This window comes from Strix aluco, chromosome 23 (genome assembly GCF_031877795.1).
Source record: "Strix aluco isolate bStrAlu1 chromosome 23, bStrAlu1.hap1, whole genome shotgun sequence".
Classification (NCBI taxonomy): domain Eukaryota; kingdom Metazoa; phylum Chordata; class Aves; order Strigiformes; family Strigidae; genus Strix; species Strix aluco.
In genome coordinates, this window is record NC_133953.1 from 4,210,149 (window position 1) to 4,226,892 (window position 16,744).

Sequence of the window (16,744 nt, forward strand, 5' to 3'; positions counted from 1 at the left end):
GTAGGTGCCGCGTCCGGCCGCGCAGCCATGGCAACGCGGGGGCGGGGCTGCGGCCGAGGCCTTGGGGCAGCGCGGCGGCCCTGTGAGGGGGTTTGGGGTGAGGGCGAGGGGATTTGGGGTGAGGGCGAGGGGATTTGGGGTGAGGGGGTCTGGGGTGAGGGGATTGGGGGCCTCTGGGCACGCCTGGCCTGGCTGTTCCCGGGGGGGCTGAAGGCCGGGGACAGGCTCCTGGAGCGGCGGTTACCGGCAAGGCCTCGGCTCCCTCGGCGGAGCCGCTGCGGAGCTGAGCGGGGGCCGCTCACGGAGAGGCAGTTTCCAGCGAAAGCTCCCTGGCCGGTGCCAGCCTTTCCTCTCCCGGCGGCGGGGTGTGCGCCGCCCCCCATCAGCGATCGGCGGGGGGGAGCGGTGATCCAGGGGCCCGCCCGGGTGTAAAAGGCCTCCCTGGAGGGTAAACCCGTGTGTGGGAAGCTGGGCTAACCCTGAAAAAATGGAAATGATATTTTGCGTTTCTGTATCTTAACAGGCGCCCATGTACTAAAGTGAAACTCGCTACGTACCTTTAAACAGATTGGGCACACTATGCACTGCAACTAATTACTTCAATGATTGTGATAGTTACGCTATAACAGACTACATTTCTTCACAAAACACTGCCTTTTCATTCCAGCCACTTCATAAATATCTGGTGGTGCAAATGACATCTGAACATTAAAATGCAGTCAAATGAAAAGAAACTCTCTTCCTAATGTAAGAAGTGTTCAGTTCTTATCCCTGTGTTCTCCTCTGTCACACTTTCTTGCTGACAGCTTACATGTCAAAATGGCATAAAGTCGAATAAAAAGAACACATAAAATTTCTTTTAACCCTCAAAAGTTAACAGATAGAATGTCATTGCTTTGTCTTCGCTTTATTTTCATAAGCTGTTCATATGTGATTAGCTTTGTTACCACTAATAGTTTAAGGTAGATTTCATAGCAATAAGTAGTGCATTTGCTGCATAGAGACTTGATATTAACTCCCTAAAGGAAAATCAGTGTAACAGATGAGAATAAAGAATTGTTTTAACTATAGAAGGTCAAATTCTAAGCCAAAGATACTACCCGCAATTCCAGATTTTAACAAATATTATTATAGAGTGAACAACCTTTATTTACTCTCATGTTTTCCACATACAGGGCTGGTGTATACCATCAGTGCAAAACACGGAACGAATTCTTCAGATACAAAGTGTATTTCAGTTTCTTCTCCACACACTTGCAACATGAGTAAAACACATGTTCCTCAGAACGTACTTGTGCAATCAGATTTCCACCCTGCGAACTGGAAAAGGCCGTCTGTAAGCAAAGGGGGCTTTGCCTCACGTCTGCACGACTCCCAGGAGTCTGACACTGAAAGTCTTGTTCAGGAGAGACAGTATCAGTTAGAGCTCCAGCAGCGGATTCGTGAAAGTGAAGAGCTGGTAGGACTGTATTCTGAAGAGTTGGAGAATGACAGCTTAGAAGAAGATAGCTTGGAGGAGATGAGTTTAGAAGAACAAGGAGCTGAGTATGACACCAGTCGATACACAAATGGAATACTAAAGAATGATGGCAACGGAAGGTAAGGCGTAGGATTTTAGTAGATGAGTAGAATAGTTCTGACACTTTAAAACCTTACGTTCCTCAGAATATCCATGACATCTTCAAGACCAATGTATGTTACCAAAGTGCTGTTAAGAGCACCTACAGACTGAGTTACACACAACGATGTGCTGTTTCATCTTACCCACATTCATAATTATCATACTCATTTCTCCAACATGGCCTCAACTGTTTATTATGTTGGCTGAAACACCGGTGTAGAGGGGTGAGATGGAAAAGAAAACATCCCTCGCAGACGTGTATGAGCTCCCCACATACTGGCTCTGGACACTGCATACAGAGGTGGATGCTACATGCCTATTTAGTTGCCTCTGAAACAGGCAGGCAAGAAGGTAGGAAGTGATGAGCAGATATGTGCTAACCCCTCCCTGAAACATCACTGGGTAAGCTAACGGGGAAGCATTTAGCTACAGTTTCTTCTGGTAAAGGCCTATTAAATGTAGATCCCCTCTTATTCCTGTCTACTTGATCCAGAACTGCAGAAGGAGTCCAATGACTGTAACAGGCTGTGGACTGGGCACTACAATACTTAGCAGTATGTGCTGGCTACCATCTCAAACAGGCAACCATTGCCGTGTAACTGTCAGACCTTCCGATGCTGCAGCAGCTCTGAGATCGTGGGCTACAGGGTTTCTGGAGCTGGGCTGTGAAAAAGGACCAGGGAGAAAACAAGAACCAGTACCAACACATCCTTTTCTCCTTCCTTACCGAAAGATCTGTGCTGAGCAAACCAGGCCACTTCCTGTAAGAAAACTTAAAGGGCAAAAATTGGTGGGTTGAATAAATGCAGTTTTGTCCTTATAGCTGTATAAATCTAAAATTAAATTTTCCAGGGTTACTGTCACCTTTAAACATGCTTTAGAAAGCATTGACTTGGTACATAAAATAAAATTCATTTTGCTGTCATATGCATACAAGGTTTAACACTATAAATTGGGAATAATTCTCAAGTTTAAAGGGATTAAATTAAACCTGAAGTAATAATGATGTGCAGTTTCAATTTAATTGACTACTTAAAATAAAATGGCAAACAAATGAAGGCTAAATGATTAATAGCATGCTTTTATTCACCTCCTCAACAGGCAAAACGGCCAGTTATTGAATATTTTATTGTGAGTGCAAATGATGTTAATTGTACTAGAAACATGCTCTAATTTTTAGTAATTTTTTTGACTGAATACTATGTTGAATGTGAGGCTCTTCATTAAATGGAAATTTAATTTTATTTTGTTTGAACTTAGGCTAGTAAGTACTCAAATACAGTCCATTAACTGGAGCAAATATCACAGCATATACATATGAAACCCCCTCTCTACATCCATTACTAACCTCGGAATTTGAAGAGGAAACGCTGCATCTGTTGTCTACATACAACACTTTTGTTGATGAGTACAGAGTCCATCTAACCTTTATATCAAGTTGGGGGGAGGAATAAAAGGTGCACTTTTTGTCTGCAGATGATTAGAGATGAAGGAGCTCTTCACACTCATTTTGTTCCCATGCGGTGACCTGGCCTGCACAATACAATTGAGCTGCTGTGCACACATTTCAGCACAATAGAACTCTTTAGCATTATACTCTGTCATTTGAATCACTGCAATTATATCACATATTTCTGTACTCATTTCAAAGTATGGTCACCTATTTCTGTTTACCTGCAGTGTATGACAACTAGGAATAATAATGTTTTCACCAGTGTAAATCATCTAATCTCTAGTATACAGGGTACCACAGCACCAATGCTTACCTGAAATGAGAGAAACAGATTATTTTATTATTAGGAGCCACTCGAAAGATAGGCAGAGGCATGTAACTAATTTAGAAAGGATGAATAAATGATTTACGGAAATGTTAGTATGATTAACTATGCCACAGTTTGGAGAATCCCAGCAGATCAGTACATTTCTTTTAATAGGGGCTGAAGAGTCAACCAGGTTTCAGTGCCTACAAATGTCGCTCTGAAAGGCTCACCATTTGTCAGTGCCCAAGAAACCAGGACTATACTGCAGGTCCTGTTAAGAAAAAACAGTGTTAGAAGCTTTTTTTTCCCCACACTCCTTACTCCTGCCACTGCCCACACGTCTCCTGGAAGACAATTTGTATGTATTTGGCCCCTGCAGTTGGTTTTCCTCCTGTTGGATCAGACCATAAATCATAAACTACAAATGTAGTTCAGAACAACAGTTTGGACATTTGGGGTTTTTTTAAAAAAAAAGCCAGACCCACAAACCTTTCTGATTTATGTCTTTCTACACTTATCTCAGTTACAGCCTGTTCTTTCAATGAGAAGTTACTTTAAGTCTTTTATGGAGAGTTTTTTTATTGAAACATCGTGATGTATCATAAGAATGAGAAGAGAGAATAAAAATACAGAGCTGTAGGCAGTTCTTGCTTAGACACTCTCAAACTGACATTTGAGAGAGTGATTTTACCAGGAATACCACTTTTATTTCACACAGCAGAGTCTTTGAAGAATGAGCAACACATACCTTCTTTTGTAGGCTACATCATTTTAAAGGAGACAGCAGAAGCAGTACAACATATCTTTTCATCTTTTAGTTGATTCTACTACTACTTATGATTCTATGCTAAATTTAGGATAAGGGTTGTATTCTACTGTGACCTTAATGTTAGGCCAATTTATCATTCCGTGATAATGAAAATTTAAAATGAAGAGGAGGTCCTGCCTAAATTTTCTACTAAAAAAATGTTTGATAAAACTGTTCTGATCCCAGTGCCACAGATGGCCATACTGTACGCACTGAAATATTTCAGTTGACCGTATTGGTTGGCTCAAATTGCACACTGAAATAATACAGGATTTATATAATTTATACATAAATAATCTTGTGTTTCTTTTTTAAATAGGAAACAACAGTCTGTGGACAAGTATTTCAGCCTAAGATACAATCCTAATTGGAAGAACACAAAAGAGGTAGCAGAATTTTCTGAGGCAGAAAAAGCGTGTCAAGGGGCTGGAGGAAGCAGCGTGGACTTCTCGCAAGATTCATTTTACCTCCATTCCAATGGCTCCCCCGAAGAAAAGAGTCAACAGGAGGCAAAGTCACGAGACTCATGCTCAGAGTTTGGTACAGAATTACTAAACCTTCATGAACCAAATGCTGTGGTCAGCAATGAACCTTTTAGGCTACATACCAAAGGGAAGGAATCTGCAGATGGCTGTCATTTCAAAGACAGTCCCAGTACACACAGCAGTGCTTTTTGTCCTCAGATTCAAGATCGACCACAAAAAGCAAAAAAAAACTTTGTGGAAAAAAATAAACGTACTTTAGGATTACGGTCAGAGAAGATAAATTCCTATCTTCAGTTACACAGTAAAAAGCAAGAGGGAGTTCTTCAAGAGCAGGTAGGTAACTTTTACATGTTTTCTAATTGGTATAAACTGAGGACTGTCTAGTGTTACAATGGAACAGCTGCATGATCAGGTTTGCAGAGGAGGTAAGTAGATTTACAATCTATCATGCAGGTGATAACTTACGGTTTCCAGTGAGAATCTTGTTCACCATTTATGGAATAATTGACAAGTCCTCAGTTACTCACCACCCCAGTGACTGATTCTTCTCTGCTTGGCCAACATGAATTTGGTAACGATTATCTCTGCTAGTAGCATATTCCAAGTTTTGCTCAATGCAGCAAATGCAAATTGCTTCTAATAGCAGAACACAGTTTTTTACCTGCAGTAGGAAACCCTGATGTCACCATTTGGCTTAAAAAGCTGTGTTTTTCCACTCATGTTGTTCATAACAAAAAAGTGAATTTACAATTGAGTTTAAGAACCAGAAAACACATTGTGGTCACGCTGCTTTCAAGGGCCCTGCATTAGCACTGTCATTTAGGGCCACACATGTAGGGGTATTCAAGAAATATGTGTTAGATTTGGGTGGTCAGACAACCCTTTCCCCCTGCTTGCTTTCTCAGCCAGACCAAACCTTATATTTGAAATCAGTCAGCAGATACCAGTCATGTACAGTACTTGAAGGGCCTAGCTTTGTTATGATTGGCTGCAAAATGTCAGACAACTTGTCTTAAGGATTAAGTGGAAATGTAATTACAGTTCCTAATGAACGATTATACATGAGTTTGTTGGTTTTACTTGCTACTTATTATGCATAATGGGAGGGTGGGAGTCATTGAATCACCCCACGAGTTGTAGCATAGAAAATTCCTAACTTGCAAAACTACAGAGACTTTCTGCTTCACGTGACACATTTTCCAAGCTAATGAACAGTTGACACAACATTAGAGGGCATCTGCTGACTACGTTACAATGAGTGTAATGGTGGACAAGATTTTTGCTAGCAGAGCTATTAAGAGCACTTGTTTTTTTCAGTTATAATCTGGTTGATGGTAAAAATAATTAGTGTAGATTGACGCTAATTAAAGCTGTGTTGATATGATTATGTTTACTATTTGGGGAATTCTGAAAATGTTTCATATGCGAGTATTGGAGCCAGGGATCAGAACTTCAGTGTGTAGACACTATTCAAACCTATGTAATAGAAAAAAAAAAATCTCTTAAAATCCAGGCTGTGTTCTAAGATTGCCTTTCTGAAGTAGCCATGGGGACAGCAGAGCTGTGACATAGCAGGAGCCAGGCAGCATGTGCTTCTTTCCTTGACAAGTTGATACAGCTGCAACAGCATCACCACCTACTGTCAGCTACCTTTGTATTTGCTGCCGATAGGCATAGGAAGTACTTGCCTCTCTTGTCCTGAAGCGATACAGCCGTTGCTGTGTCTTGTTGGAGGGGGTGAAAGAAGGCCTGACGGGAGCATCTTGTTGACCAGAGCTGGCCCACGAGGCAACGTTGGTCACCTCACCTGGAAAACTGTATCAAAAGTGCAAAAACACAAAGTATGAGAAGAATCAAACAAGCCACATGTCTTCCGCTGGAGCGATCAAACATGTGCTGAATACTGTTTTTTTCCTAAACTGGGTTGTTCTGAGCTTTGCAGGATGTTGAAGCTAGTTCTATTGATATGATCACTGTTGGCTGTCAGGTACTGTGGTAATGAAACAGTATTTACGTTGAAGTGACTACTTTGCACACTGCTCTTTTCAACTGACATAACATTAGGTAAAATATTTGCAGCCTCATTCTTGCAAGATTTACAGCTGTTACCTCCGCACATACAGACAGCAGGCTGTATGTACCAAAACATACCATAAATGTGCGTTGATCTGTGTATTTACTAATTGATACAGCTTTTTATAAAGCATCAAGTTCTTTGCAGTGTTGCCTGATTCTTTAAGAACCTGATGATGAGTTTCTTTGAGAGAGAGAGAGAGAAAGAAAGAGAGAAGTAGTGGCCCAATCTAGCTCAGCTGTACTCAATATGAGTTGCTTTCCTACCTACAAGCCCCTTACTTCAAAGCAAGGAACATAATGTACAATTTTTTAATGGCTCTAGACCAAGGCACTCAGACTCTCTGTGCACTGCGCCTTACCTCAGTGTAAACACCTAATCAAGATTGCCTGCGCTTCAACAATAGCAGCCAAATGCAATTCGAGAACCACAAGCCTTTGAAGTCCTCACTGCAAAGGCCGGTTTTCTAGTCTGGGATAATGACATGCCATGATTGCTGTCTTTGTTGTATCTTTTCAGTAGAGAAGCAATTATGGGCCTCAATTTAACAGAATAGGCATTACACAGCTTATGATTCTCAAAATGCAATTTCATTTGATCATTTTCTCAATTTGATTGGTATTAATAGAATAGTTCACAAAAAATGCTGGCAGAGGTTGTGTCCTGTTCCTCTTTCAAAGAGATAATGTAGAAGTATGCTTTACCTGCCCAGTAAACTATCAATGCAGTGAGGCAGTTGGTTCCACCAAAAACATCTTACTGACTGCAAAGCTGTATCTATCCACGGTTCAGGAAACCTGTGTGGTAACTTTTAATTTGTCAACTTTTTCCATCACAGCTAATAGAATCTGCATTGCCATTTGGAGCAATGAGATCACCTGAAAACTCAGCAATAAACCCTACCTGCCTTTTCCTAGTTGTCCTAATCTCTCACCCCCAAAGATGAGAGGCTCAGCTCCCTGGAAGGATTTAACACTTCCTTCACGCTGATTTCACTGTTATGATTGTCAATTAATAATTCTCTTGGTCACAAATATCTTCTCAGTGCAAGTTCTCCTGCGTTAGCCAGTGTCACTCCGCAGCGGTGCATAGGTACTTCTACCACAAGCACGAGTCCAGCACATAGTTAGCTGTAGTTTCTTTGAGGTGAGACTGCCTAACTGCACGCTTAGCTGAGGTCACACCTGCTAAAGTACTTTGCAAGATGGTTTGGGACAACACAAGTATAAATAAGAAATAAAAAACCCTTTGTTTTTCCTGAAGTTTTATAGATTGGGAAAAAAAGTTTGATGCTTTCAAGAAAAATGTTCATTATTGCTATGTTTACGAGGGTATTGCTTGGCTTCAGAATCTGTAGTGCCTGCAGCCACCCTCGAAAAATTGCTCAAATTTGATTTCCAGCCGTAGCGCTACCATGACTGTGGCCACATGAACATGTTGTTCTTGTTTGTGGGCTTGCTGTTTTGCACAAACTGTTTGATATTGTTGCCAGGCTATGTGTATTAGATGTTTTATTTCTGCAGCTACTCCTTGTACTTTTCTACCAACTTTACTGTGTTTTGCCATGTTTTTCTGCATACTCTGTTGTTCAAGACCTTGCGATGGTGTGTGTCATCCATCAGTATCTTGGTACACTGGCTGATTGCTTGGACAATGATGATTGTCTAGTTGTTTTCCTGTTATTAGGTACATCCACTGGCTCTCATATAAATGGAGAAGCGTAGACATTTGAGAGTTACAAGTAGGTTTCTGTGCTGCATACTTCCTGCAATTTTATATTCCTCTCTTCTTCTTAAAGTAGAAGGAATACTCCCTACTACCACAGCACTGTTAATTGGTTTTTGTGCTTCCTTTTTCATTTTCTCTTTTTGCCGTTTGTTTTCTCGGTATCTATTATATAATGCCTAACGTTAGCATTTTAGATTTAAAAGGAGGCAAATTATTTCTCATTCTTTCCCCAGGACTTCTAAATCCTTTCATCTGGTTTGGCTGTGGCCATAAACATTCTTGATTTTTAGGTTACAGATCCTAAAACTGTTGATGAGGAACCAGTTCAGAGTGTCCTACCATTCCAGACTGTGAAGATGGAGCCTGAAGACAAATGGTACCTGAAAGCACAGCAGCTCAAGGTTCCTTTTTGATAGAACGTGGAAATTGAAATATATATGTAAAAGCATTGAAGTTTGAATATTTAAAGCTGTAATGTCATTACTTTTAAAGTACCAATTACTGACAAGAAATCCTTAGATATATATCAGTAGATAATCACCAAAAGTTAATGCGTATGGTGCTTTATATACTGAATGATTTAAAACCAAAATAGATCCCAAATCCCAAGAAACTGAGAGCTCAAAGAATCTAATCTATTTAAGACATTATTTGGTTGATAATAATGTAAAAGCACAAACTAATCCATGGTCATGTTTGATGGTTCACGAGGATTCTGAGCTAGAACTTAACTACTGTTGCTTTACTTGTCCCCTAAAATCCCTGTGAACATCAAGGGGTTACCATAAAATGGAAAATGTTACAAGCAGAAAAAGTTGCACTGACCTTATCCATACACGTAAGTCTATAGATCTGTTTTATGTTGGCCTTTCAAACCAATGCAGTGGGATGGTCTTTGATGTGGTAAAAAAAGATCAGGTTATCATCACAGATGAAAAACCAAGACTTCAGAACCAGAACTTCAAGCCAACTGGAATTCCTCTTGGCAAACTTAGTTACTCTCTTTGTATTACAAGTATTTGAGGTAATTTGGCAGACTGTTTAAATTTCCTGCTGTTCACTTAAGACTGAAAGCTGCGCTTTGGTAAAGGACAACCAAGATTACATGCTGCTGTTCATTGTGAGATGTGCTTTATATATGGAATTTCAGAATGAAGGAGGTATTTTACAGGGCTGCTCATTCCGTTTAAATGGGAAAACACTGGCCTGGTCCCAGTTTGGCAGCAGTTTATGCTTTCCACCAGTGGCACAGTATGCCAGAACATTAATCGTTACAGCAGAGGTCAAGCTAACAAATCATCATCTTGGCACCAGGAGTCAGGATTCCCCAGTGCTAAAGCTTTCGCCAAAACATTCTGCTCTATATATGGATTTAATACCTACCATTAAGTAGTTATTCTGAGTGCATATGCTATGTAGTGATTGCAAGTGTTGCTAACAAAAGAACCCTAGAGAGACAGGAGGATGAAATGGAGGATTTTAGCGCTGACAAAGATTAAATGGACTGAGAATGGATTTGTATATTCCCTAGAAGGAAAGCCATGTCTTTCCTCAAAATAGGCAACACCTGATGCTGTAATTGGAAAGTGAAAAATCTTAAATAAATTCCAGATTTAGAGTATGTCAGTTTAGCTCAAGAGAGTAGTCCTGGTGTGCTTAAATTCTTAAATTGTTTCTTATCATTTGGATAATGTTCTGCAGGATACAGGGCAGAGAGGAGTGCTTGGTTTAGAAAAGAAATCACTGACATTGGTCTGTTAGCAAAAAAATAGATAGCAAAGAACACTGTGCATAAACTAAGTCTACTGCTAGCTGCATAGAGTTATATCAAAACTTGCCTTGCAGGGTGAGTACCCAGAGTCATTCCAGTGCCAGTTCTGGCTTGCTACACATGGGGAAGAGCATGAAAATCCTTAGTTATGTAGAATTTCACCTGCCTTGATAAAAATGAAGGTTTTCTTTCACATAGAAAGTTAGTTCTTTCAGTATTCTGCAGGCCTGATCCAAAGCTGTTCAAAGGCAGTTTTCATTGTCTTAAGCTAGCTTTGCCTCAGGCTGAAAGTTTCCCCATCTATAATTTTTGCCATTTATTTTAAACAATTTCCATACACTTGGGTGCAAAGTCAGTTATTGAGAAATACCCGTCTTTCCATCTTCATGTTCCCAGTATACTCTGTGAGCAAGGAGCATTGCATGTACAGATTGCTTGTTGAGCTATCTGCTACGTACAAATAAAGTGTCTTATTTTTCCCCCTCTTTCTTTTTTGAGGCCCTCTCAATCTTCTGTTCACAGTTCACCAACAGCCCCTTGTGCAACCTTCCAATTTACACAAACGATGGAGCGACATCACCAAGAGATCACTCGTTTGACAGAAGCTCACTTCGCTGACAGGGACTTGTTCAGCCTTCTCCCACCTATAATGCCTCAGGTAGAAAGTGCTTCAGAGGTAGATCCAGAGAGTGGTGAAGGAAATCAAGTGAAAATAAGCCGAAGCAACTCAGAAAGCTATCTCATGCAAATGGGAAAGCAAAAACAGCCTAAAGTCAGAAAAAAGGTAAGCAAATAGATGCAGACTGGATGGGTTTACATTTCTATTTCCCACCTGCTCAATATTTCTTTTCTTAGTAATTCAAATATCTTCACCAAAAAAAAAAAAAAAAAAGGGAAGGGGGACTAAGAAATATTTCATTGTTACAGAGAGCACACTGACACACTGACTTGCCCAGAGCATTAAAAACCAAGGAACAAAGGTGGAAACAGACACTAAAATCATTTTAGTCTAAAGAGCATGGTGGTTCACCACTATGTCACTGGCAGTCTTGATTAGCTCTAAGAACACACGGAGCAGTGTTTGTCCTTTAAGTTATCCAGCGATAAAATGATTTAGAATAAAGCTATTTGTATAAAGCAGCAGGTAGCCAGGCCTCAGATCTGAGCTAAACCATTATCCTGGTCGTGCTCATTTGCTATCCAACTCAAATCTCTTCGTTTCCAAGGGAATAAAACTGAACAACAACAAACTTAGAGGATTTGTGAAGCTAATAGCATAAACATTATTACAAGTCTCCTGATGATCCCATTTTGGTCCTTATTAAAACTTGTTTCTTTTTGTCTTTTCTGTGTGTCCGGTTTTAATCTGCAACCAGTTAACACAGAGGCAGTGGAACAGCATAGACATATCTCTGTGTGTCCATGACAAATTAAATGTTTAAGAAGTTAGCTCCAAATCTCAGGGCAGACAAACTAAGCTGGAATAATTACTCATGTGTTTGATCTGGGAGGCAGTTTGTGTATTGCTGCTTGAATGCCTCTAAGAAGAGTTAGCTGGATTATGATAGTAACTGAAGGACAGATTTCCTTCCCTTTCTGTTCCCCTGAGTTCAAACCATTGTTTCTGTCCTGTATTTTCAGCAGCTCTCTCACGCTTCATATGTGAGGAGTGCCACAGACAATAAGATGGTTTATGTCTCTCAGAAAAACCCAGCTTTTCCTAATAAACAAATGCAGTCATACTCATCACATGAAGTGAGAAATCCCTGATTTTGTTGCAGACAGCTAAATGATTAACTCTTCACAGTACCTTAAAAGTTAGGTGTAAGTATATCACAAAAGAATGGGGATAACTGACAGAAAGAAACATAAAATTGAAAATTCAGTGCTTAGAATTAGTTTCTCTGCAATTAACTTGAACATGGCCTTTGAAGAAATGCACATTTTATTTGCATATAGAAATTTCTTGGTGTTTCTGCATTACACTGTGATTGAAATTACTTCAGAGCTGATTATAATGAGTTTCCACTGACAAGTTTTTAATATGTAGTCCACTTGTAAAAATTAATCTAGTGTTCTTGAAAGAGATTAAAAAGGTTCAGGAAGTATTGGGGTCTTTGTAGTAATGTCATGAAGTATTGAAATGGCATCCCCCATCATTCATCTTCTGCCTTCCCTATGCACTTGTAAAGCTTTTGCTGTGCTGCAAGGCATGTATTTTTCAACTGTCTGTGAACAATTTTCCATTGCAGTCTTGAGAACAAAGAAGGATAACTATTACTAATAACATTTGCCTATTTTTTTTACCACCAAAATCAGGTACTTTTATCTGCTTCTCCTATAACAGTTTCTTTGGAGTTTCATTCTAACAACAGTCAAATGGGTCACTTTAAGCTGTTTAAAAATAAAGCTCACAAAAGATCATTTTTGACAGAAAGTATTGCTTTGTGATTTGGACAATTGGCAATTACCCACCTAGATTCCAAGGAAATACAGTGCAATTTGATTTATGCAAACTCAATCTTTTTGGTCACTCACAATCTTTAAAATGAGACATGCCAGAAGCAAGACTGACACTGCAAGTTGAATCCTGCTCTTACCTTGGGTGTCCGCTACAAGACTTGCTTTAATTATGTTCTCTGTGAAATCATATAAAGGAAAATCTGTCACTGCTGTTTGGTTTTCAGCCACGTAGCTCCAAAGCCTACATAAATCTGAATGTGAAGCTTGGAGGCCTTGGACCTGACTATGAAGCAATCAAAGAGAAGGTAAGAGGTCCCTGTTATATGATCTGCTTTTCAGCTGTGCAAAGTGAACTTAGGCAGAGGAGAATGGCAAAGAAATCACTGCTGAGAAGCAACTTATGTTTGTCTGATGCTTTATGTCCCTGAGTCTAGGTCTAGCTTGAGTTCCTAAGGGGAGATTCAAATAGAAAGACAGACAACTGTATTGTGGATAATTTTATCCCTCTAATGTTGTAATTCCAGAAACAGGGAGTAGAGTTCGTGGAATTCGACAGGGCTAATTGCACATCAGTAAATTATACACTCATGTGACTGAGTTGCCAGTGTAGAAGGTTTGCCTAACCTTCAAAGTGGAAGTAAAAGAAGTTGTGTAAACACAAGAAGAAAATAGCTGGATGCACATTCCCCTCTGGAAATGGAGACTCATTGTTCAGAACAAGTATCTGAACAATTGATATTGTTTGACCTGTTCTCTGCTGATAATGAGGGTCTGGTAACAGCTGTATATCGAAGGTGCTGCAAAGCCCATCCTGCATGCTTTGAGACCCAGTTAATCTGACAGCAGGTGCTTCATATGGAATTCTTTATAGAAACACTGTAGGACAGCAGGAGGGAAAAAATTACAAAATTATCATCCCTTTGGAGTCATTGAGAAGCTGCTGTATTTTCTTCCTCCTTGACATAAATGAAACAGATTAGAGATCTGAAATTGGAATGGGCAGACCGGTGCAGAGCCCAGGACTCTGTGCATTTTTAGCCCCATCATAACACATCTGGAACCTGGAATGCCACTGGGGTATCATTGCATTGGCTGCTAACAGGGGCAACGTAGAGCATACTGCTGAATTGGAGCATCATGAATTGCTAGAAACATAAAGGCAGAGAATATCAGTTAAATAAATGAAGCGGGTCATTTAGGGCCTTAAAAGTAAGTACAAAGCTTTTAAAAGTCATTGCAAAAGCTGACAGAAATTAGCACAGCCATTTTAGAACTGAACAGATATATTGAAATATTCAGAATAAAGCCACAATTCTGCTGAGCTCCATCCTCAATACAGTCCAAGAAAAAGCTCTTAAAAATGAAGGGTGACTAAAAAAGCTGTGCCATTTATCAGGATTTCCTGCTGTGTTCTGCTGAGGAATGATCAATAGCATAGCCAGGTTAAACAGCAACAGAGGTGTAAATGGAAGACTCCGATGGAAAAAGTGTTTCATTGATGGATCCACTGAGACATTTAATTAACCATATGCTTTTTTCCTTTTGTCAGAAAGAGAAGTTAAAGCAACAAAAGGAATATGCAAAGCAAATTAAGGAACACAATATGAAAAACATTGCTTCGGTTCAGAGGTTACCTACAAAACCCCAGGTCATATCTTCGGTGTCAAGACAGAAGGTAAGAACAGAGTCCCTTTAAGATACATGCAGGGAATGATTCTGGACTTTGCACAAAGAAAAAGAAAAGCCTCCATTTAACTCACAGTAGGCTAAAACAGTGTCTCCATTTTGATTTTCCTTTTAACAACTCTAAGGACTTCTACTCTCATGGGATCCTGGCAAGTGCTCATCTGTGCATCTATTCTGTTATGGCTGTCGTTGCTGATTTCTTTGCCAACAGCAGTTTTCAGTCCATGCAGCTGCCTTGCTCTTCATGAGAGTGTACCAAGTGGAGACGGAGCAGTGCTCCATCCAAGCTACCAGCACTCAACTTGGCTTAAACAGCTAGCGATGTTTTCCTGGGAAAAAGGGTGGGGATAAAGGAGAGTGAGACCCCCCTAGGAACGTTACCCAGGGCAGCACATGCTCTGCTTCCCATCAGCGGTAGAGGCCACACTACTGCAGAGAGCACTCTTCTAATGGACCACAGATATCCTCTTGTTAGTCTATTATCCACCTGCCTGTCAGTCTCACTCACAAACTCTTTTCAATTCAGTTGCATAGCTACAGTAATTGGTCTTATTTTTCAAGCCCATACAACATCACTTTAGCCTTCACCGGCCTTCAAAAATAGCCCAAATGAGCAACAACTCACGACATGACAGTGGCATACATAAACAAACAAAGGGAGCACCTTTTCCCTGTTGCAGGAAGTAATAAAGCTCTGGAAATAGCATATATTTTATCCAATCAGTTCTGCAGGAGCTCGCCTGCCTGGTGCTGAAAGCATGCTAACAGCTATTTCTCCAAGGTTATAAATGAGAACTGCATACTTCAGGAAAAAAAGTTTTGGAGTTTAATATCAGTTGAATTCCTCAGTTACTTGCATTTATTTCCAAACTTCACATAAACCACAAAGAGATGAAACTACATTCTTTGGATGTCAAAAGGGCTGTGGATTCCTTCAGAAGACTTCCCAGACACTCTTTTCGTGAAGAATGTGAGATAATGCAACTTCCACTTGAAGCATAACAGGTGTTTCCAAATACATGCGACCGAAACTCAGGCACCAAAAAATGTCCCAGGTTAAACCAGTGTGCTCTCAGTCACAATGTAGTCTTTACCTACACCTCACATTCACACATGCGAGTTTACCTACATACTGCTACAGAAATACGTACTTGGAAAAGCGCGTGATAAAAGGAAACGTGCATGTGTGAATACCATCCTCATTTGTTCAGAAACCTTTTCTTGTTCAGAACTGTGTTACCTTTAAAATTAACCAAAAAGGAATTTGGCAAGGGATTATGTTAAAACAGGCTGCAGAGAATTTAAAAGAATTACCTAGACTTCATTTCAAAACTTGTTTTAACATTTTAGGCCTTTCAATACGTCAATTCCTTAGAGTTTGTCGTAGGAGCACTCAGTTTCCATCCTTGTCGTATTAACCTGTGGAACTCCCTGCTATTAAATAGGACTGATGACAAGAGCTTAATGAGACTAAAAAACAAATGTTTATAAACTTAATAGACTCATGTTCCTTTTTTAAAGAAAAAACACTGCTTCAGTATTTAAGGTGACCTCCAGTGGTAAGTGTCAGAAAGCACATCTCCTTGAGGTGGGTTATTTTGCCCACTGCAGAGGTTTCGTGCAGTCACCACTGAAGCATCTAGTATTGAACACTGTCAGAAACAAGATCAAGAATTAGGACAACTGTTAATTTGACTCAACATAGAAACACCTACATTTTCTTGGAAATATCGATCAGGTTCTCTTAATCAGTTACCCCAACTTTCATGTTCTTAGGCGCTGGAATATGCTAAGAAGATTCCTAGACCAAAGGCTTTCACAGCAAGACAATCAGATGAAGAGGTGAAAGAGGAAAGAGTTCTGCCACAGACTTTAAATGGAGACAGTTTACCTCCAATTACGTCCTTGGAAACTTTACAAAATAGACATGAGAAGGAGAAACAAGTTGTAGCTGCTTTCAGAAGCCTTCATATCTTTTAAGTAGTTTGAAATTAATAGGGATGTCTTCAAGGCAAAAATGTGTGAACTATTTAATTATGAGCTATGACTATTATATACTGATTTACCATTCCATTGAAATATAAAGTGGCTTAAGTTTAATCATTGTTAAATTTTAGAATCAGTTCTAATATACCTAATTTTCAAAAATGTGAACAGTTGCATATGTAGCATTTTAAATATGGTCACCCCTGTTGTTATTTTTCTTTGAAATCAACTGATCTAGCAGCTGCATCTTTCAGACTAATCAGCTGTTGGCTTATTGCAGCTGGATCATTTTTAGACATGTCAAACATGGGCATATCTACAAAACATTAAAAATAAACATCAGTTTCATTTGATGATCTTAA

General features: G+C 39.8%; 1 protein-coding gene across 1 annotated transcript; it reads left to right on the forward strand.

The window, feature by feature from the left end:
- Window positions 1-40: 40 nt before the first annotated feature.
- JHY (junctional cadherin complex regulator) lies at window positions 41-16,744 on the forward strand. Its single transcript, XM_074848696.1, has 9 exons — window positions 41-97; window positions 668-747; window positions 1,176-1,599; window positions 4,509-5,007; window positions 8,767-8,852; window positions 10,746-11,031; window positions 12,935-13,015; window positions 14,260-14,385; window positions 16,173-16,744. The coding sequence occupies exons 3-9, from the start codon at window positions 1,262-1,264 to the stop codon at window positions 16,374-16,376; spliced, it is 1,620 nt and encodes a 539-aa protein (XP_074704797.1). The 5' UTR covers window positions 41-97; window positions 668-747; window positions 1,176-1,261; the 3' UTR covers window positions 16,377-16,744.